This window comes from Perna viridis, chromosome 7 (assembly GCF_037379345.1).
Source record: "Perna viridis isolate PV_CMFRI_1.1 ecotype Kerala chromosome 7, ASM3737934v1, whole genome shotgun sequence".
In the NCBI taxonomy this organism is placed as follows: Eukaryota; Metazoa; Mollusca; class Bivalvia; order Mytilida; family Mytilidae; genus Perna; species Perna viridis.
The window spans coordinates 7,120,687-7,142,883 of NC_142451.1; the positions used below are offsets into that span (position 1 = coordinate 7,120,687).

General features: G+C 32.7%; 1 protein-coding gene across 4 annotated transcripts; it reads right to left on the reverse strand.

The window, feature by feature from the left end:
• Positions 1-5,039: 5,039 nt before the first annotated feature.
• Positions 5,040-22,184, reverse strand: LOC148611129 (uncharacterized). Of its 4 annotated transcripts, none has more exons than XM_088591290.1 (13): positions 21,938-22,158; positions 18,454-19,509; positions 16,885-16,971; positions 16,511-16,678; positions 15,563-15,673; positions 13,855-14,023; positions 12,150-12,234; positions 11,009-11,090; positions 10,629-10,691; positions 9,379-9,492; positions 8,724-8,900; positions 7,362-7,462; positions 5,042-6,845 (listed from the first exon to the last, which is right to left on the reverse strand). In XM_088591290.1, the coding sequence occupies exons 1-13, from the start codon at positions 21,999-22,001 to the stop codon at positions 6,750-6,752; spliced, it is 2,373 nt and encodes a 790-aa protein (XP_088447416.1). In that variant the 5' UTR covers positions 22,002-22,158; the 3' UTR covers positions 5,042-6,749. The 4 variants fall into 4 exon arrangements, with proteins under 4 accessions (XP_088447418.1, XP_088447416.1, XP_088447417.1 ...); XM_088591291.1 differs by having other exon boundaries at positions 5,045-6,845; positions 8,724-8,936; positions 22,070-22,172; XM_088591289.1 differs by having other exon boundaries at positions 5,045-6,845; positions 8,724-8,936; positions 21,938-22,132.
• Between the last annotated feature and the right edge of the window lie 13 nt (positions 22,185-22,197).

The following is a 22,197-nucleotide window of genomic DNA, read 5'->3' on the forward strand; positions in this document are numbered from 1 at the left end:
TTAAATACCGAATATGCGTATATTTGTTGATTAAACGCTACTTTGATACCGATTAATTAATTTTTCTACCAAAAACCCACAAATAATACTTTTGAACCATTTGGTACACCATACATTTGGATATTTTTTGACAATTAAGCAAAGCCTTTAAGACCAATTTCTAAAGTCGAAGATCTCAAAAGTGAAAACACCACATAAATCTCTGATTTATAGATTGTATAAAGAAGATTTTGGAATGAACAACTACTTTAGAATTTTAGATGACAAAAATAGTATTACTCTTTGTAGATTTAGAACCTTGAATAATAGCCTTCCCATTGAAAGTGGGCGTTGGCAAAATATAAGTAGAGAAAATAGAAAATGTCATTTATGTAATTCGGGAGATATTGGGAATGAGTTCCATTAATATTTGTTTAAGTGCACATCGTTTGATAGTGAAAGAAAAATCCTTCTCGCAAAAAAAATAATGTTAAAAGACCAAATATTTTTAAATTTAAAACTTTGATGAATTAGCTCACCACCTTCTGTTCTCAACAACTTATGTAAACTTATAGGACAAATTACAAAGATGTTGTCTCTAGGCTAGTGTACTTAATTTAAATATATAGAAACTCATGAATGTGACTCAATATTATTTTTTCCAATGCATGTACGTATACACTAATCAACTTCTTATGCATACTATGTATCTATGCAAAGTGTACTGAATTTGTTCTCTGTGCTATAGTATTAAGGTGTGAGTGTAATACAGATATATATTTCCGGAGAAATCCAACATGGCGGGTGACGCGAGGGTACAAGCGGGAGCTACAGATGCGGAAGAAAAATTATCCATTCTTCCCCTCGGTCAAGATAATCAAAACTTGTTCGCAAATAGGATCTGTAAAGAATGAATAGTGTCTGCTTTTTGGGGATGTTTTCCTGAAGTCAAACTGTTTCCCGCTTGGCACCCCCTTCAGCTTCAGATATTTTTCTTCTAAGATCACGCGAGATATTCTTAGGCATGGGATGCATGGCTGGCGACTGTACGACAAGTTTAACCACGTGATCAAACAGTCAGGAGAAACAAGTCATTAAATATTGCTAACTTACATGGATTTCTAAATGAAATGAAAGATGCGAAATTTCTCTTGCATACTGGTTTTGATTAACTATGAATTTCATGGCTATTTTTTACTCCTTTCCATTCGTTAAGTTATTAATCGCGAATGTGTGCGAGTGCTACTGTAAATTATGATATTAAGCAAGATTTCTTGTGATGTCTAGGTCAATTTCAGCCACTATCGTGGCTTCAAATCCTCAGCCTTTCTTGTTGCACCGTAATTTTTTGGTGTTGCGGAAATGGCCGAGTAGTGCCGATAGGTGTAAAAATTAGAATGAAAATGGCCGTCCAGATCAAATTTTCTTTTTTTTTTTGTTGGGGTTTAACGTCCGAGCAGCAATATCTCAGCTATATTCAGACGATCATCACCATTCAACTTAAAATAGTATGTTTCCTGGAGAAATAAAAAATCATTGGAATCGGAGTAACTGGTTAAAATGGCCGCAAAATGCCATTCATATTAAAAATGGCCGCCTAAATAAATTTCAATACTGCCAGTCAAGTCAGGCATAATACCATGCTTATCTTATAAGCTTTCATCTTCATTATATTATAATAAATAAAATAAATAAACAAGTTTTATTTAGAGTCGACATGAAATACATAATAATAAACATAAGCTCTATAAAGTTTTTGACCGACATATTGAGCTTTTGATTCTCCAATAGTTGAAGAAAAAATAGCAACAAAAGGACATTTTGAACCCTGTGTTCTTTATCATTAAATTTTGTCGAATGGTTTATGACAAGATTTTCAAAGTTGTACATGTGATAAACAACAGCAAAAAAATTGTTTCAGGGGCCATAACTCCTACATTAGACGATGAATCATTTTGAAAATTTCGGCATAGGTCCGTCTTCTGATAAAGCGTAGCAACAGAGAAATGTAGCTAGTTGAGAGGGACATACATCTTAGGATATGTTTATTTCAATAAGGAATGATCTGCACCATAATAACAGATTTGTTCGAAGTGCCATAGTTTTCCTTTCCTCTTTCGTCTACCCTGGACTTGACTTTTTATGAGCAACTCGGCGAATGTTTCTAAAAAAGCAGAGGACGATTACCCAGCGGTGCACCTCGTCCATGCTTCCAGTTTTTAGTGGAGTCCGAGTTGCTCATTTGCTTTTGTGACTTTGTATGTATTGTTTTGGCTATTTCATGTTCTTTGCTGTGTGTGTCTGTTTTCCATGTCTGGTCTTAGTCCCTAGATAACATTCTTTTGACTTCCGCTAGAATCTTGGTTCCCTTGATTACTTTTTGACAGACAGTTTCAACCTGGAGGTCGATAAGTTGAATTTCGACTTGAAAATTTACAAACTGGGAAAGGCCAGTTAGTAGTTTCGGGAATCAGTCACCTGCACATATAAGAAAGTAGTTCGGAATGACGTGAAGTAGTCGTAATATTGCATCTTATATTCTCATAATTAAGTAGAGGTATAATACTTATTATCATCTGAAAGCTGAATGAATCAGCAGCAGTCTAGAAACGTTTCTTTTCCAAGTGTAGGGTAAAATAATTCTGAACAAAAACTCTATACCATTGATATGGCTAAATATCAAAACGAAAGTAGTGATTTCTGCATCTGAAAACTTTCACTCTTCGGTTTTTTTAGAAGTTACATAAGGTATGCCATGTTGACATTTTTATGAGAGTTAAGATAAAGTGTGCCCCTCGTAATGAAACCCCTCCAGCACCATCTGTACTAATGTAAAATTTGTTATGAGCCGTATAAATAGCTAAATTTAACATAGCAAGTAATGGAGACATAAAATGATGGTATTGCACCTAGTAGTTTAGTTAGGCAGTACGTCGGAGGTTTTGTGTTCATTCATCGATGTGTTCCATGTAAATCGACATCAGACTTGAATATCATGCAAACTGGCGCGCTGCTACGAGGCATCGGGAAATTTGGTGTGTGCGTTTTTTTTTAAATGTCCTTCGTAATCAGAATGATTAATTTAAAAATAAACCAAAAGAATTCAATACGATATTAAACATTTACAACAATAAGCTTATGTTAAGATAAGTTTTTGAATTCGATCCCTGAACTTTCCTGTTATACCCTATTTTTGAAATTTGACAATTATTTGAGGCGTAAAAATTCAAACGCTCGATATAAAATGATTCAGTACATGAGCACTTTGATTGGATAATTTGTCAATTGACAACAAGAGGTTCCCAGAAGCCTGAATTGCTCACCTAAATTTTAAGGTCAATAACTCTAACAAGGGGTCGTCCGATAGTCTTATCTTGAGGTTCATTTCAGCAATTGAATGTTTCTTTCTATTTATAATAGTTTTCAGGATGTTGGATGGAAACTGCTAAAAACATAATTTTTCGCATTTCAAGGGCAGTTACTCTAAAAAGGAGTCGCCTGACAACTTTAATCCAATGCAGACTTTTGTAGGCCTTATAATAAGGATCATTTTGGCAAATGAAAGAATTTGGCTAAACCTAAAGGTTTTGGAGTTACATGAAAAAAAAATTCTGACCGACTCCTTTGTTTTATTTTAAGTAATAGTGGCCATTTTATCTAATCAAGAATCCCAACATCAAATCTATGCAGAATACCCTAAGAAATATTCATACCAAGTTGGCTGTAATTGGTCTGCCGGTCTGGCAGTTTCAGATGAGATTTTTGAAAGAAATAACATTAAAAAATAAGGAAAAAATCGTCGGGAAAGCAGTAACTCCAACATGGCTTAACATATAAAAACGAAAATTTAGATCTTATCATGCTGAATATTCTACCCTACATTGTATGTCAGAATTCGGCTAAACCTATCAGTTTGGAGATAAATGCGAAAATTTACGTCTGACACTTATGTTCCATTTAAAGTAACGACGGTCATGTTTTTCGACGGATAAAAATTTTCTACCTCAGTTCTATGCAGAATACCCTGAAAAACATTCATATCAAGTTTGGTTCAAATTAGTCCAGTAGTTTCAGAGTGGAAGATTTTTGAAATAACATTAAAAATAGCAAATAAACATCGAAAAAGGGCAATAGCTCCAACATGGCTTAGGTCTCACTAACCACTTCCGGGTCCCGTGTAGTATCAAAAAACACTGAACATAGACCTATGCATTGTAAGTGCATTATTCGTGTGTATTCTGATTAAAAGTAGTCAAAATAAAGCCGAGAATGTGTACGTTTACGTAATATGTAATTTACTACAAAAGTGCATGAATGTTGTTCACATGTGTGAGTAATATGCCGCTATGCTGTCAGTTACCAGAAAAGGTAAAAATGTTGATTTTCAGTATTTTTTATTCTAGTAAATTGTGTGAAGAATTTCTACGGACAACGTACCATAAGTGTAATGATTTTGAAAGCCTAATTTTCCGAGCTTTGTAATGGTATGCAACTTTAAGGTGTCATTTGTCCTGAGAATTCACAGTGAAACATAGAAAATTACTTGTTTAACATGTAAAGCAGTGGAAACAGTAGAAATGGTTAGTGAGACCTTGACAGATTCAAACAAAAAATGTCTGAAGATAGATCTCATCATTCTAAACTTTTCTGCAGTCAGAATTTGGCTAAACCTAACGATTTTGGAGATATATGTGAAAAACTACTGTCTGACCCCTATGTTATATTTTAGAAAACAGCAGCCATGTTTTTCAACAGATCAAAAATCCCCACGTAATTTCCATGCAGGATACCCCAAGGAACATTAATAAAAAATGTGGTTCTAATAGGTGAAGTAGTGCCACAGAAGAAAAGTTTTGAAAAATTGTTAACGAGGACGGACCCTAACTGATGGCAATAGCTCACTTGGTCGAAGTCTTGAAATATGATTCAAAGATACACGCATCCAGGAACCTTTACTAAAGCTTTACCGATAAAACAGGAAAAGAATGGTAAATGATATCCTAGGACCCAATCCCCTATTTTCTGAAGAACACTGGCGGGCACCCCTTCTCTTCAAAGAGTCGGATATGCCCCTGGAAATTAAAAATAAGGAAAACCATGGTAAAACCCTTGGGTAAACTTACTTCTTTTAGTTAACACACTGCCTGGTTACACCGCAACACCATTAAGGGAGGTAACTGTTGTAAAGTACAATTAGTACAATTAAGATAACAGAAAATTGAATCAACTGATGATAAGGATTGACCATTATAGTAAAAAATTCTTGGCTAGACATTGAAATTTAGTCATACAAAAAAAGGAAATAAAATGAATCACAGAATGTATTTAGAGGTTGATTAAATCTTTCACAGTAAAAACTTCTGACAAGAATGAAAGTAATTAAAGAACTTTAAATATGGAATTACAGAAAACAGAAAAAAGAAAATCATAGAAAGTTGAAGAAAATATTTATTGCTTATCCCTTTTTTGCCCCTAATTCATAAAAGGTAAGGACCGTAACCCTTTATTTTAATCCATACCTTTAATTTGCAGTTATTAGTTTTGAAATATGATTCAAAGATACATGTATCCAAACACTTTTATAAAAGATTTAACAAGAAAACAGGAAAATGTTTGTTTTTGCCCAAAATTCCTAAATAGTTCCAATCAGAACTTCTTAGATAAATCCAAGCATTTCTATTGTGGTAGGGCACTTCATACATGTTAAAGCACAAGTTTTTGGAGATCCATATTATTTTACTTAAGTTAATTTTGACCAGACAAAAGTTAATTCTGACAAGACAATCAGAAAATACCTGTTTTTGGTCCCTTTTTGGCCAATTATACTTAATTCGTTCAAGTCATAAGTCTTCCTTTTGTGGTATAGCAAGTTGCGATTCAAAATTTTCACTCCCTACAGTTATTGTTAGGACATCACACATAAATATTTGCTTCTAGTTCCTTTTTTGCCTTAATTCCTAAATAGTTCAAGACACAACCTAATAATGTAGCTTTCCTTTTAGTTCTTTGGCACCAAGTGGTACAAATTCATTGGAATCTATACACTTACACACATGTAATAGTTCAGAAACCAAATTGTCTACAGATGGTGTATGATGAAGTTTATAATGACAGCACCATACCATCACAAATTTAAGAGACTTTTAAAGAGATTTCAAATAATTATAAATTAATTAAAACCTTTAACCTTTGTAACTGTATTACTAAGTATGATACAAGCAAATTAAAATGTCTTCAAATTTTATATAAAAAATCCTGTATGACATCTAAACATTTTTAAAATGATAAACAACTAAAAAAATCCTGAACAGCACCTTATCAATGCAAACACTCCTAAAAATAAGCATTAAATATGTACCAATATACTCAATGAAAGTTGTAAAGAAAAAAATCAAAGAATACTGAATGAATCTAGAGAAAGGTCATCATAGTCGCCTTAATGGTTCATAGTACATGTAGTATAGTCCAGTGCATATCTGTTGTTTCACAAAGAATCAGTTCACTCACTAATTCCTGAATTTAGTTTAAAATAAAAAGCAAATTTCTTTGATAGCTATCTACTTTAATTCCTGAAGTCTGCTTTAAAAGGAAGAAATTATTTGATAGTTATCCATCCACTAATTCCTGAAGTCTGTTTTATTAGATAGTTATCCATCCATTAATTCCTGAAGTCTGTTTTATTAGATAGTTATCCATCCACTAATTCCTGAAGTCTGTTTTATTAGATAGTTATCCATCCACTAACTCCTGAAGTCTGTTTAATTAGATAGTTATCCATCCACTAATTCCTGAAGTCTATGTCTAAGTTCTATGATTTCAGATCTGTATCTGTCTTCCTCTTCCAGAATGACTAAATTTCTCAAATCCTGTAATAAATACCAAGAATTCATTATTGAAAATAAAACTTCTTTTACATAATACATGTATGTGTTCATATTAAAATATAATAAGACTAGTAAAGTCAATGTAAGACATCAACATATTGCGTCAAAATATGACTGGATTACATTCTTTTGATTACTGCTTTAACCTTGATTCCCTTGATTACTCTTTCAAAAAGAGACAAAAAAGGAGCGGAAAACTTGAAATTCACTGAAATTTTCTGTCCTGTAAGGGCCGTAACTTCTGTAAAAATCATTCAACCATAACCAAAGTCGACTTAATCTGTAATTCTACATAATAAGATTACATACAAAAAAAATAAACTTATTTGGTAGGAGCATTACAAAAAAAAGTGTGGAAAACCTGGACAGATGCCCGCCATTTCCATGTCCCATCGCAATGCTTCATGGAGGACAATTGCCAACAAAAAGTGGAGTAGAAACCCCAAAAACCTCCCCTTAGATCCTCCACTGTGAACAGTTTATTTTTACATATCTTGCCTGAATTGATAGCTCTGAGGTTGTTGATCCAAACCTAATGTAACTAGTATTACCAGTCTTCATGGTATACAGCACACCTTTAGATGGCTTCACTTTAATTACTGGAAATAAATAGGCAATGAATGAAAATAAATTAGAGAAACGATAGACCACATAAAATTATTTCAGGAATTTTCTCATTGTTTTTTTTTTTTTATGTGACCTCGCTAAGAGCATCTTCATCACTTTTTGGGGCAATTAAGAGTAAAAGAAATGCCTCCCTCGTTGCATTATATTAAAACTGGTCTGAGAACCAAGAAATTAACTATGAACCTCTAAAAAGGGGAGGGGCATTAATGAAATATATATATGTATATATTTATAATAAGTGTTTTGTGGCTTTAGTTCATGATAATGATGTAATAATGGTGCCATAATTATACATCATTCATGGCACCATTATGATGTAATTATCATGAACACATCTGCTGAGAATTGTCAATTTTGTTGTTTATTTGAATATATCAATATCCAGGATAATATGTCAAGATACAAATTACAGTATTAATTAAGGATTAAGTTGTTTCTTGGGTATGGACACCATTTCTTTACAAGAAATATAACTGGCAAATGACCAAAAAGTACCAAATGAATGGAATATCTGAATTTTGGCGAACTTTAAGCAATTCTTTTGTCCTTTTAATACAAAGATTTTCAGAAGTCTCTATGTTTTCTCAGTTGTTATGTATTCAAGTCTCCAAATTCATAATTAACATTTTTGACACTTGATGATTAATCTTCAGTTGTATTTTAGTCCACTTATATAAGATCCTTCTTCATGTAAAAGGGACATAACTTATGAAGATTTGCAAATCACAGCATCAATTAACTCAATACATATTTCAGTCCACAGATTTGTGTTTAAATTTTAAAAAGATTTTGGTTGGCACGTTCCTTAATTAAAATTAGATGAATCCATGAATGAATGGAAGGTAGAATCACAGAGTAGTATAAATTAGCCTTGTTGACGGGGGAATTAAAAATGGCATCCTCTGTTCTTCATAAAAACTAAGTCACAAAAGAAATACATAAAAAAAACAATTTGGTTGCTTATACTTCATGTCAATTTGCTGTATTACAAGAGTAATAAACTGCCTTATTCAGACTGTGACATTTATTTTTTATCTATAACTCAATCCTGAAAATGGAACCTTCAGTATTATAAAGTAAATAATATATAGCTAAGAGGGTGATAGTGCAGTTTGTTTTTTCTTGAAAATACATTGTCATCCTGGGCTAAGCTTAAGGGTGCCAAAGATTTTCTTGGGGTAACAAACTGCTCTATCACCCTCTTAGCAATATATCATTTATATAATGTCTTACTTATCACATAAACATCTGGAACTGGTTCCCTGTTTTCATTTACAACTTTGTGGTACACAACATCAAAAAGGGAATGTAAGACAGGGGGAGATAACTTGTCAGTCATCATTTTGTCTACACCAAGTCTAAATTCATCCCGATCATCTCTCACAGCTTTAACACCAACCACATTAGACCCTGCAGATATACCAAACACAATCTCTCCTCCTTTTCCTGCGATAAACATAACCCTAATATCAATTATGATTGTAAAGGCTTCTTCAGAAAATTTGATAAAAAAAATTGTAATTCATATGTGTTCACTGACTTATTGTATAAAGTTTGCCTATCAGTTTGGTAATTTTGTTATTACCCTTTAAGTAGGAAATTTCATGTACCTTATAAAACTATTTTTGCTTTAAATGTTGGAATTAAATATGTGTACAATTTGTAAGTAGGACCAAAAATGGCCCTTACTGTCATAACCCTTTCTGACTACAATTTTAAAACTTAATTCCAGATTTCCTAGATTTATGAAATATTTGTGATATTCACTCTCTCATTCAATAAAAGATAAGTGACCAACAAGGGTTCAAAATATTATACAACAAATCTTTGTCTATCATCACAGCCTACCATCCTGTCAATTTAAAGCTACTATTATCCTCATACTTACGATTATTAAGCATTCCACAGACATAAGTTGCTATCAAACTGGAAGATACATTACTCAAGCTTTTATTTGGTCTCATTTCATGGAAGGCATCTGTCTGAAAGTCCACTATCTTATCTACAAATATTGTTTAAAGAATTAAAAAGAGAAAAACAGACAGAAAGGAACAAATTTCAGTGAGCATTCACTAAAAGGTAGGAACATCTTTTATGGTGTTTTTGAGATGACAGATATTCTAAAAGAGGCTTAGATAAACAGAGCAAAAACTGTCAAAACCAAATCCTAAATAATCCAATAACAGCTGGAGTCAATGTTTGACAAATTCAACCTCTGTAAAACAGATATCTGCTGGAGTCAATGTATGACAGATTCAACCTCTGTAAACCAGATATCTGTTGGAGTCAATGTATGACAGATTCAACCTCTGTAAACCAGATATCTGCTGGAGTCAATGTTTGACAAATTCAACCTCTGTAATCCAGATATCAGCTGGAGTCAATGTATGACAGATTCAACCTCTGTAAACCATATATCTGCTGGAGTCAATGTTTGACAAATTCAACCTCTGTAAACCAGACCTCAGCTGGAGTCAATGTATGACAGATTCAACCTCTGTAAACCAGATATCTGCTGGAGTCAATGTATGACAGATTCAACCTCTGTAAACCAGATATCTGCTTGAGTCAATGTTTGACGAATTCAACCTCTGTAAACCAGATATCTGCTGGAGTCAATGTATGATAGATTCAATATATGTAAACCTTTGTAAACCAGATATCTGCTGGAGTCAATAAATGACAGCTTCCACATATTTTACCTTTGTAAACCAGATATCAGCTGCAGTCAATAAATCACAGCTTTCATGTTTTTTAACCTTTGTAAACCCAATATCTGCAGGAGTCAATGTAAGACAGCTTCCATGTTTTTAAACTTGTGTTTACTAAACACCTACATAATCTGGGCAAAAGCTTCAGGCAGACCAGGCAAGCATTTATTGTATTGCTCTATCCCTTTAAGGAAAGGAAAGTTAAGTTTGGATTTTCAGGCCTTTTTTCATGAAAATAAGAAAGAAAGAGACCATTGTCATATCATGTATTCCCCAAAAGTAATGAGGTAGTTTCTTTACATTGTACAAACCTCCCCAAATAAAATGATGAGGGGGTGATTATTTCCTTTTATTCTGCAAAAACAGAGACAATAGGCACCTTCAAAGGGAATGAAGGAGAGCCTGATAACAACAGAATAAACTATACCTAATGTAAACTGTCTCTCGTCCTTCATTTCCCCGTTATTACCATACAATGGCATTTTCAAATCTGAAGATAAAATTAAGAATGTTTATACAAGATTTCAATCCTTTTGGCTCAAAATTTGAATGAACCTAACACGCAATAAAACAAAAGAAAAATTGTATGGACTAATAACTAAAAATGAGCAAAACATTGCAACTCAAAATTGTTTGCAATAAATAGTATATTTCTGAAATATGTAGATAATTTAAAATTCTGTAAACTGAAACTGTACCACTCCTAACCATGTATGTAACAAGTCTCTTAAGCAAGCTCTGAAAAATGTGTACAAGTAATTATGCCGAGTGTTACTAAAGTATCTAAAACAGTTTCTATAAACATACCATTACTTCTTTCCAAAGAAAGCTGTGTAAGCAATGATTGTATTTTTTGAGGACTGTCGCCTTCAGTGTAACTGGACAGTTGCTAAAATATATAATACACATATGTCATTGTTACAGGTGTTAGTACCTTACAATGCTTGTAAATACTTGTTCAGAGGCCCAGGAGTTCATATAAGTAGACATTGCTACAAGATGATTAAATAGTCAAGTCTTCAGGAGAAGTCGATGCTAGTAGATGATTAAACAGACAAGTTTTCAGGAGTAATCAATGCTAGTGGATGATTAAGCATGCGCATATTCAGAAGTACACAATGCTAGTCAATGATTCAACAGTCGAGTCTTCAGAAATAAACAATGCTAGTAGACAATTAAATAGTCAAGTCTTCAGAAGAAGCCAATGTTAGTAGATAATTAAACAGTCAAGTCTTCAGGAGTAATCAATGCCAGCAGATGATTAAACTGACAAGTCTTCAGGATATCTGGTAAATAATCTCAGCATAGTATTTGTACACTACAAAAAATACTGAATATATGTTTAAAATATTCTTTACGTTGCATGTATATTTTCAATTGGGATTGATTTTAAAATATGATGGGGACATAACTTTTAGTAGGTTTAAAATGATCTGGACTGATTTTAAGGTTTGTTTAAATATGTAATATTTCTCCTCTATGGCCTGATTTTAAAGGGGGAGGGTTGTAGTCAGTTGAAGTACTTTTATCCAGCTGCATTTTTTGCGCCCGTCCCAATTCAGGAATTCCTGGCTCCAGAAAGTTTTGTTTCGTTTTCACCTTTGGTTTATTTCATTTTACTTGAATATATAGGGGCAACTCTTTAGCTGCGCCTGTGTATAATAATGTTTAGGGGCCAGCTGCAGCGTGCACTGTGGTATGAGGGTTTCCTCATTGTTTTTGAGACCAGTGGGTGGCCTTTAGCTACATTTTAATCACAGTGAGATTGTCTCTTTGACATATTTACCATACCTATTCTCATTATATATAAAATTTGTACTGTCCTGCCCCCACCACTTTATCAATGCTAAACACCTATATGTTTACTTATATATACATGGAGTAGATTAGCTTAAACAATACTCTTTTGTTGCTCTACAATTTTTACAGGATGTGGTTTATGTCATACCTGTTTAAGCCTATCCTCTGGTATTAAATACTCTATTTCTCCCTTTTGTAGAGTCTCCTCTGTACTTAAAACTTTTGACAACTCCCTGTAAAGGATTAACAATCCAGTAATTATAGATCCATATAGAATCATGCAGAATACTTTGCCCAAATACAATATAAAATAACAATCTATTCACAATGGCAGAATCCACCTGCCTGTTAGTCCAAATTAACAAAAACAAAATACATCCAATGGTTATGACATGTTTTGAGAATGCAAAGTTCAGACTCCAAGAAAACAGCAATTAGATGGACACTGAATGGTAAAGACAAAAAGGTCAGCCAAAAACAATCTGGAGAAGGACTGTTGAAAATGAGTTAAAAGAGCTGAAGATGACATGAGGTGAAGCGGAAGTTATAGCAAGGAAATGTGCTGAGTGGAGAGATATATTTTTGACATTATGCTCCAACTGAAACAAGGAGGATAGGTAGGTACCAGTATGTAAGATTTTTATATTTCACAAACATTATCACAAAACTTAAGTAGATGTCTTTGGAAAATATTCATAATTTTCATCAAACATTTTATCCATCTCTTGATACTTTTAGTACTGAACAGAACCCCTCCCTGAAGGAAATCTGTCAAAATATTGACAAGTACCCCTCTTGGAGTGTTAGAATGTAGACAAGATAAAAGGGTGCAGTAAAATATGAAAATAAAACAAATGTATATATTAATTTGGATGGTGTCTAATTTTTGAAGGACTGTATATTTATTTCTATACAACTTGGCATGACGACCATGAAAGGGGCTAAGTGAAATTTTTATCCTCTTTTTTAAAGAGTGTTACCTTTTGTGTGTGGAATCATGGGAATTGCCCAATAGTACATATGTTGGCGAAATAAGTGATTTTTTGGTATGAAATCCTGAATTCATGAAAGTACCATACTGAAATTGGTTTAGTACTAAACTAAGATTACCAAAATTTAAAATTTCTTTCCTTCATTTTAAATAAGGAATTATTGACAAAAATTATTAAAGTATAATCAATTGGAAAGGGTTACATGGGTCAATAATTAGGACTACAAGATTTAACAAGTGTGCAGAACTTGTTCTGTGCATTAGTTAAATCTGCAATCATTCTCCACATAAGTAACTATACTTCAGTCATTCACAACAATCAAACAAGTTTCCTTTTTGTTTGTAATTGATATTCAAAATCATCACTTTAACATCACAATATATTAAGTGTTATTATGTGTTGGTGTGAGAAATTCTAATTGAACTCACTTTTTAACTTCCAAAACTGATAACATATTTGGAAGTGATAAGATCGTTTTTCCTCCTTTAATTACACTGGAAGTTACAAGCCAATATCAGTCTTAGGGTGATAACTGATTTTTGGCCTGTCTTTAAAGGCAACATAGTTGATACCTACCCATCATCAACGATAACTTAAACAGTAAAGAAAGCAATTTTCTAATTATAAATAAAATAATTTATTTATAAACGAAACAAATTACATTCTAATATGACTTGAAATAATCATCTGGAGTATTTTTGTATTTATTCAAAAATGTGATAAAAAGATTATTACATTGCACTGATTCATATCGCCCCTTGCATCAAACCTCACACCATATCAATCTAGAGCACAGCTCTTGTGCTTGATATTTGATACTGATACATGGTCTGATATGGACATGTAAAGCAAAGAACTTACTGAGGTGGATGATTTCCTCTAACAAGCTGCTGTACAGACGTTGCTTGTGGCTGTTCATTGCTCGATGGGTTTACTTTCTGAACAAAGGCTTTCAGTAAGTGTATACAGGCCCTGTAAACTTGCCCATTACCCGGCAAAGTTATTATCAACTTCAATACTACATCAATACCTGAAAAAAAGAATATGGTTAAGGAGGTAGAACTTGGGTAAGGGACGCAACTCTTACAAATCATTGGAACGTTTGTATTCACCATTTTACATCAATTTCATGTAAGCATCAAAGTAACTTGGACTGATTTCATTCAGTTTCAAAGAAAAGCTTGAAAAGCTTTGGTGAAATTGAATATGATACAAACATATCAATGATTTCAAGAGTTATGTCTCTTAGCCTAGGTCTACCTCCTTAAGTTAACATTAATTCCTTGGTTCTTATTGTCTGTTTTAAGGGTTCTTCATTACAAAAAAAAACCAAAGCACCTCTTTTATCATTCGTTTGAATGGTAAATTACGATAAAATTATCCTCATCACTTTGAAGCAATGAAAAAAATTAATGCCTCCCTCACTCATGATTTTTCATGAATAAATAAATATTTTGTGGGGTGCAGCTAGATATTCTGAAGAGGTTGAACCCTGAACAGAAGCGGTTAATATGAACACACAACTAAAGCTTGCTATAGCTCTATAATTTGGATTGTAATCAAATATTTGACACAAAATACAAATGTATGAAAAAATCAAAAAGGAGCTTACATTAATAATAAAAAAAAAACAATTCAACAAAGTTTCATGGAAATAGCTTAAAGCATTTTCAAGTTATAGTGCAATAATGGGAAATCCTCAATTTTATGAATAAAGTCCAAAAACATGAAAACCGAAAATTAGAAATTCATAACAACTGAAAAGGAGCTAACATCAATAGTGATAAACTATTTTCGAAAGTTTGGTGAAAATTGGTGTGACCACTACTGAGTGTAAAATTCCCCAATTTTAATGAACAAAGTCTCTAAATTGTAAAATTGAAAATTTACAAAAAATTTTAATGAGCTTATGTAATATCAATAGTCAAATCACAAAAGTTTCATTGACATTGCTGCAAGGGCTTTGAGTTATAAACGCAAAACAGAAAATCATCCCAATTATTAAACATATAAACTCCCATAATTCAAAATTTCAATGACTTATTTCCCCCAAAGTTTTACAAAAAAATAAGTGGCAGCACTTTTGAGCTAATGTGTTAAGGGTGAACAACAGACGAACAGACACTGGTACACCATAACATGTCCAATATAGAAAGACATATAAAAAGTGGCCTGAACGTTCACTGGTCTTAGTGAGTCCAAAATCAATGTGTTTTACTCCATTTAAGATTGAGAGTCAGGCTTAAACCTGTTCAAGCTTTTGCCAATAGTTACCTTATGGTTTAAAACTATTTATGTTCCTAACATCAGTGCTGGTAGAGATGTACATTTTGAGAAAGACCTTTTTTTCAAATTTTTCACAGAAATTCAAACATCATGACATTGCAGAGTAAAGAGTAGATCAAGAAATTTATCCAACATAAAGGGAGGTTCATATCCAAGTTATAATAAAGGGTTCTTTTCCTACACTTTGAATAGTTCAAAATTTAAACACAAAATTATCAAAATCATCCAGGAAAATGGAAGGTTCCAAAACATCAGACCTCCACCAAGCTTTGTCACAACATACCTTGGCAATGATAAAACTTTGCCCTTCCTTCATCACTTCTTATCAGCAAGTTGACAAGGCAACACAAAATGTCAGGGAATGCTTTTTTATTAGTTATATCCTGTAACTTTCCTACAAAGAGAGTGAGAATTACATGTGCGAAAGAAGGTGTGAATGTTAAATTGGTCAAGTAAATGAACATGTATGTTTTTAAGTGAACTAGCAAATTAAAATCAGGAAACTATATAACTTTCTACTTTAATAAATAAACGTATTTGTTATTCTTTTTTTTTTAACTTTATTCTCTATGAAAGTGTGGCTATACCATGTTACAATTTTCAAGTAAAATTTACACAATCATTCAACAATTATATGTAATGTAAAAGATAAACTTTTTGTGAAACAATATAAGGACTTATAGATCAAGTTACTTGTATCTAACAGCTACAGATTTTTCAATGTTATACAGATCCTGAATAATATTTGAGAAAACTGAGAAAAAGTTTTTTTTCCTAAATGTTAACAGAATTATATAAACTGTTTAATTTTCAGTAAAATAAAATTGCTTACACCATTTTCTCGTTTTTTTGGAAGTATCACCAAATATGAGATTCTTCTTTGTAAACGCTATACTTATTTCATTACTTAAAAACTTCTTCTAAAAAATTCTGAACTATATCACAGTTCCACAAAAGATGTTCTATAGTTTCAACTTCATAAGAGCCTGATCAATGGTTATTGATCTGTTTCACCCATGTTTATGATATCAACATGCAGTATATATCGTTGATAGTAACTTTAACTAAAACACAATTAACATTGAAAAGAATTGTATCCAATTATTGTCTGTTTATAATTTTATCAAAATTTACCTATTTACTGGTTAGTTTGAAAAATCCTATTACCAAGTAATTCAAAAGAGAAAAAAAACTACCAGTGAAAAATTTATAATTGTTATTGGCTCCTCACCAAGTAAAACTGATATGATATCAGTATCATGCCACCATTTTCTGTTCTGATCAGCAAAAGACATGTTAATAATCAGTTGTAGTACCTCCTTGATAATACCTTGATGGGGAGATCTCTCTAAAATCCTCTCCATAAGGTCAAAGCCATCTAGATTCTTTATAATCTTTCCTGTAAAACAAGATTTTACTTTCAGGAAAGTGGTTCAGCAAGTTAGAACAATATTAATTGCTGTCTTATGCTTTTTAGAAGCAAAGGGTGTATTTAACAGAGCTCTGATAATAATTTCACATGATCATAAAGCAGAGACGTGTACATACATGTCATTGAAAAATGATAACTTCCTTTTAATTTAATGAAATTTTAACAAAGCTCACTACAAGGAAGACTATTTGATGTCAGATTACACAGTATAGCAGCTGACAATTGGACCATCTCTACATCTCTTGGTTGGGGCCCCACACCTGTAAAGATATAATTGTATACATTAAAGTAGCCATAAAACAATGGTAAATTGTTGCATATATAATAAGTTCAATAAAATGTAAATTTTATATAAAAAATATCACATAAACAGGCCGGGGGAATTGAAGAAGGTTTAGATAGGATAAGCCTCTTTTAAGTGTTGTTGCATTAATTTTTCACATATCATAATGCCCAATTAATAGTCCATTGTCAATTTTCTAGATTCATCCCTGTTATTAAAGATGAATTTCCATCCCATGCTTACATGTACGTGTACCAGGTAATACATGAAGGTGCTTTACAGTGTAATGTGCATCACTAGAAAGCTCATTTACATTTTTATACTCAGTTAAAATCCCAACTCAAATACATAATACATCCTTGTTTCTCCAAAAAAGATGATACACCTAGATATAATTATATACTTTTTGGTAGAGATTCCTCATACTTTGTAAAAAATAATTCCAAATCATCTTCCAAATATACAGAAGAAGATGTTTTCAAAACATATTTATCCAGTGTGGTGGACACTTTTTCAACAAACGTCGGGTATTCCAATGGGAACAAATTGAGCTCCTCTACTTGCTGACCTATTCCTACACTATTATGAGGCTGACTTAATAACTGATCTGATCAGAAAGAAAGAACATTATTTGGCTGGATCCTTTAATCTCAGTTTTCGCTATACAGATGACGTACTATCGTTAAACAATCCTAGTTTCGGGGACTTGATACATCGTATTTACCTCAAAAGAACTTAAGATAAAGGTTACTACAGACACAATGAAGTCAGACTTATATCTTGACCTACACTTAGAGATCGATGGTAAAGGAAAACTACTGACCAAACTTTACAACAAACATAATGACTTTTATTCAGAATTGTCAACTTTCCTTTCATCTGTGGCAACATCCCTTCAGCACCTGCGTATGGAGTTTTCATATCACAACTCATACGTTATGTCAGAGCTTGCCGTTACTATGCACACTTTTTATATCATGCTAGGGCTCTTACAGTTAGGCTTCTGGAACAAGTTTATGTTGCTACAAGATTGAAATAATCATCACAGAAGTTTTATGGTCGCCATCATGAACTTGTGGATTGTTAGTGTGTATCCATCTGCACCATGAAAACTGATTTGTTCATCATGTCATTATTTTCCTTTCCTCTTTCCTCTCGAACTCCACTTTTTATGAGCAACTCGACAGGTGTTTCTAGAAAAGCAGAGGTCGCTTACCCTACTGGTGCACCTGGTCCATGCTCCCAGTTTTTAGTGGAGTCCGAGTTGCTCATTTGCTTTTGATACCATATATGTATTATTTTAGTTACTTAATGTTCTTTGTTGTGTATGTCTCTTTTCCATGTTTGGTCTTTGTCCCTGGATTATTTTCTTTTGACTTGGTCCCTTGATCACTCTAACATTTAATACCAATATTAATTACAGTATATATATCATGTACATAAATGTAGCATGATTTACCCTGAATACAACAGAGCTTTATCTGTGGGGGAACATCAACTTCTTCTGGCAGGTTGTATACTTGGTTCTCACAGACAGTCAGTACAAATCCATAATCCAGTGCCCAGACTCTGACCTCTGATCCTGACTGTGATAGTACCTGAGCCCTGAAAAAACATGTCTCATCACCTCTCATCTTTTCCACCACAACATAATCCCCATTTGCACATGCCTTGTTGAACAGATGCCCTGAAGAGTGTTGTAAAATCAGAAAATTCTGAATTTTTCTCACTTTTTCAATAGTTTCAATGCCAAGATGAGCCCAAAAGTAGGGTCCATAGATTACATCAGTAACTAAAATGTCCTTCCATATATCCTGATTCTCTTCTGTTTCATTTTGATCAGATTCCTCACCCTGAATTGTCAATGGCCATGCAAGATTGTTGGCAATGATGCGGTCTGTAATATGAACCTCATTCTCAGGATCATGGGTATCATACAGAACACACATATGTGTTTCTGTTGGAAACCTCCGTAAATGTTTGTAAATGCCTTTAGTGGACTGCATTATATCTTCTTTAGTATTCACTGAGGTCATTTGAGGAGTGACTTGACCAATCAAATGTTTGTTTTCACAAAGATTTTTTACATTGTCAGTAAATGTAGATGTGTATGAATAATAAGCAGAGAAAACATCAAATAAGGACAGTAATCTACGAATGACTAGATCTGATATTAGTGGTTGAATGACACACACGCCAAGTTTTGACAAACTAAAAAGTATATTCATTGATATATTGAGAAAAACAGAATGTTCCTCCGACTCAAAGCCAATATCAAACTCAATAAGTAGCTGTTCAAGAATTCCATTTTTAAGGAATACATCCTTGACATCACCACAAGGATCACTTGTAGTCATTAGCTGATGGATAATGGTAAGTGCAGCCAATCGTGTCATCTCACTTCCTTTGATGTCTAGATGAATTAAGTTAAGCAAATAGTTCAGATTTTTTTCTGAAATTCTATGAGGATGTTCACCAAGAACAGACATTTTCAGTTCTGTACTTCTTCCAAATTCTAAAAATAAAAAAGGATAAATATTTTAAATTGGACTTTTTAAGTGCTTCATGGGGTAAAGATGATTGATATGAACACAAATGAATACTGCAGTTATGTACATAATTATACTGAGATACAGCAAAAAAGTTGCCTTTATATATTCAAGTAACATAAACAAAAAATAAAGGTGAAAACAAAACAAGACATAAGAGGCCAGAAATTCCTGACTTGGGACAGGTGCGAAAAAATATGACAGGGTCACAGCCCTCCCCCTTTAAAATCTGGCCACTGTGGAAAAAATAGTACATGATTAAAAACACCAAAAAGTCATTTCTAAAAGGTCAGAGTCCCTTGTTACAATGAAAATAAAGAAATTGAATACACATTGTAAATTACACAAATGTACAAACTAACGACTACTAGCAGTTAACGGACGTGCCAGCTCCAGACCAGTTTAAACCTACAAAAAGTTATGTCCCCATGTAAATTAAATCCTAATTCTTCCCACTGAGAATCACGGTACATCTTAAGTCATACAATAAGGATACAACCCATGTCAAACCAAAAATCTGTCAACCAATGATGGAGTTTATTGCATTTTTTAACATATTTTGCTATTACCAATCAGTTTAATTATAATTTTAGAATCAGACTTGTTAAATTCCTAAAAAAATCTTCTGCCTTGTGCATCCAAAGTTTTTCTATTATGTAATGAAGTGCTGAGTATTTGACTAAAATGAATTTCGTCTGGGACTAATAAATCAACATTCATATCCCATTAGTTGTATTTAATCCCAGATTTTGTCATGTAAACTAATCATGTCATGAGGAAGATGTCATTTTCTCTATCCTGTATACATGTACATGATATGATGTAGTATTGGAGAGTTCTTGGTGATTTCATCTGGTTTCCTAGCTGTACTTTGTTTTTGGTTGGCAAAAACAAACAAAAAACAAAACAATTTTTTTTATTTAATTCATCAAAATTAATCAATAAAAGAAAATTCAGAAATTGCATTTAAAATACATCACACCATTAGTATATTAATATTCACCATGAGACTTTTATTTACTATAGCTAAATCCTCAAAACTGCCATTGAATGACATTGTAAGAGATTATGACGTAGACATTTTGTGTATTAATGAAACATATGAATCACCCCAGAATCCCTTGAAATTTGAATATTGGCATATCTTTAGTGCACCAAAACTAAATAAATCGAGGGGAGGCTCAGCAATATGTATAAAACCAAATTTGGAATTTATAGCTGTATGAAAGAAACAACTTAAGAATGCTAATTTTGAGATTGTATGTTTAGAAATCAGAGACCAACAGAACAAAAAAGATAAATTAATGGGTACTATATTGCACCATAAAAACCTGATTTAATGAAAAAAATATGCTTTGATATTAAATTAAAGAAACTTAATAGTTTATTGACTGTTGAAGTTTAAAATGCAAAATAATTTGAATGGAATAATAAAACTGAAAAGGAACATGGTGAAATGTTGGAACAATGTATGACAAAATCAAATTTGATATGCGTTACTGATGGTCAGGCCACTTTAAGTAATTGTGACAGTGTGATAGATTTGGTACTAGTATCACAAAATATTTTTAACATGGTAAATTAATGTAGTACTTAAACTCATGAGAAATTTACTTCTGATCATCTATGTGTAATGGTAATTTTGAATATTGGAAACAAGGCAATTAATGACAAAATACAGAAAAATGAGGCAAAATGGAATATTGGAAAGTGTAATTGGGAAAGATGGAATGAAGTGAATAAAGATAAAGGAAATGCTGTAGAATGGGCAAGAAACATTTGAGGCTTGTTATGGACAATTCGAAGATTGTATTAATAAGTGTATTAAAACGGTAATACCAAAGACAAAAACTGGTAACACGCAAATAAATTGTGAAACATCCAGTTTGGTGGAACGATGAGGTTAAAGAAGCAAAAAGAAAGCTTAAAAAAGTGCAAATAACTTTCAAAGACTGAAGTACTCCTCATAATTTTAAGTCAATGGTAGATGCTGAGAGTGAACGTGAAACAAGAAGCAAGGTCATTGGTCAACATCCCTATGTGAATAGGTTGGATCAAGAAAAATGCCAAAAGAGGGATGGGGAGCATTAAAAAAACGAACCAAATAGCCATATGATAATAAAGTTTTGCCTTTCATCAAGCAAAATGGAGCAGTAATTTTTTTATGAACTAGTAAAATGTAAAGAACTTAGAGATGTATTTTTAGAGGAAAACATATGAATCCCAAACAGTTTGATGAAATTTTTTTGCAATTAAATAACCCAAGAATACACAGGTTTTAGAAAGTATATGTCCATCGACAGTTAACACTTTAATGTCCTAAGTCACATCTACTTATTGAGGTTTTAACAAGAAAATGGATATACTTTGTTTATAGACTTTGAAAAAGCTTACGACAGTGTTTGGATTTGAAAATAAAGCCTTCAAACTTTCTTCTTGAAAAATTTAGTAGGAGCATTCTTTCATGAAATTGGTATATTCTATTAAGTTTCGGTATAATACATGCGTTTATACGTAAATCATTGCCTTTTAAGCCCTTTTCATTTGGTAATAGAGTGGGTTGATGAAATACAGGGGATAGAAATGTCTATTAATGTCACCACAATTATTTCAAGCAAGAAAGTATACATTATATCCCTCTAATATACACTTCC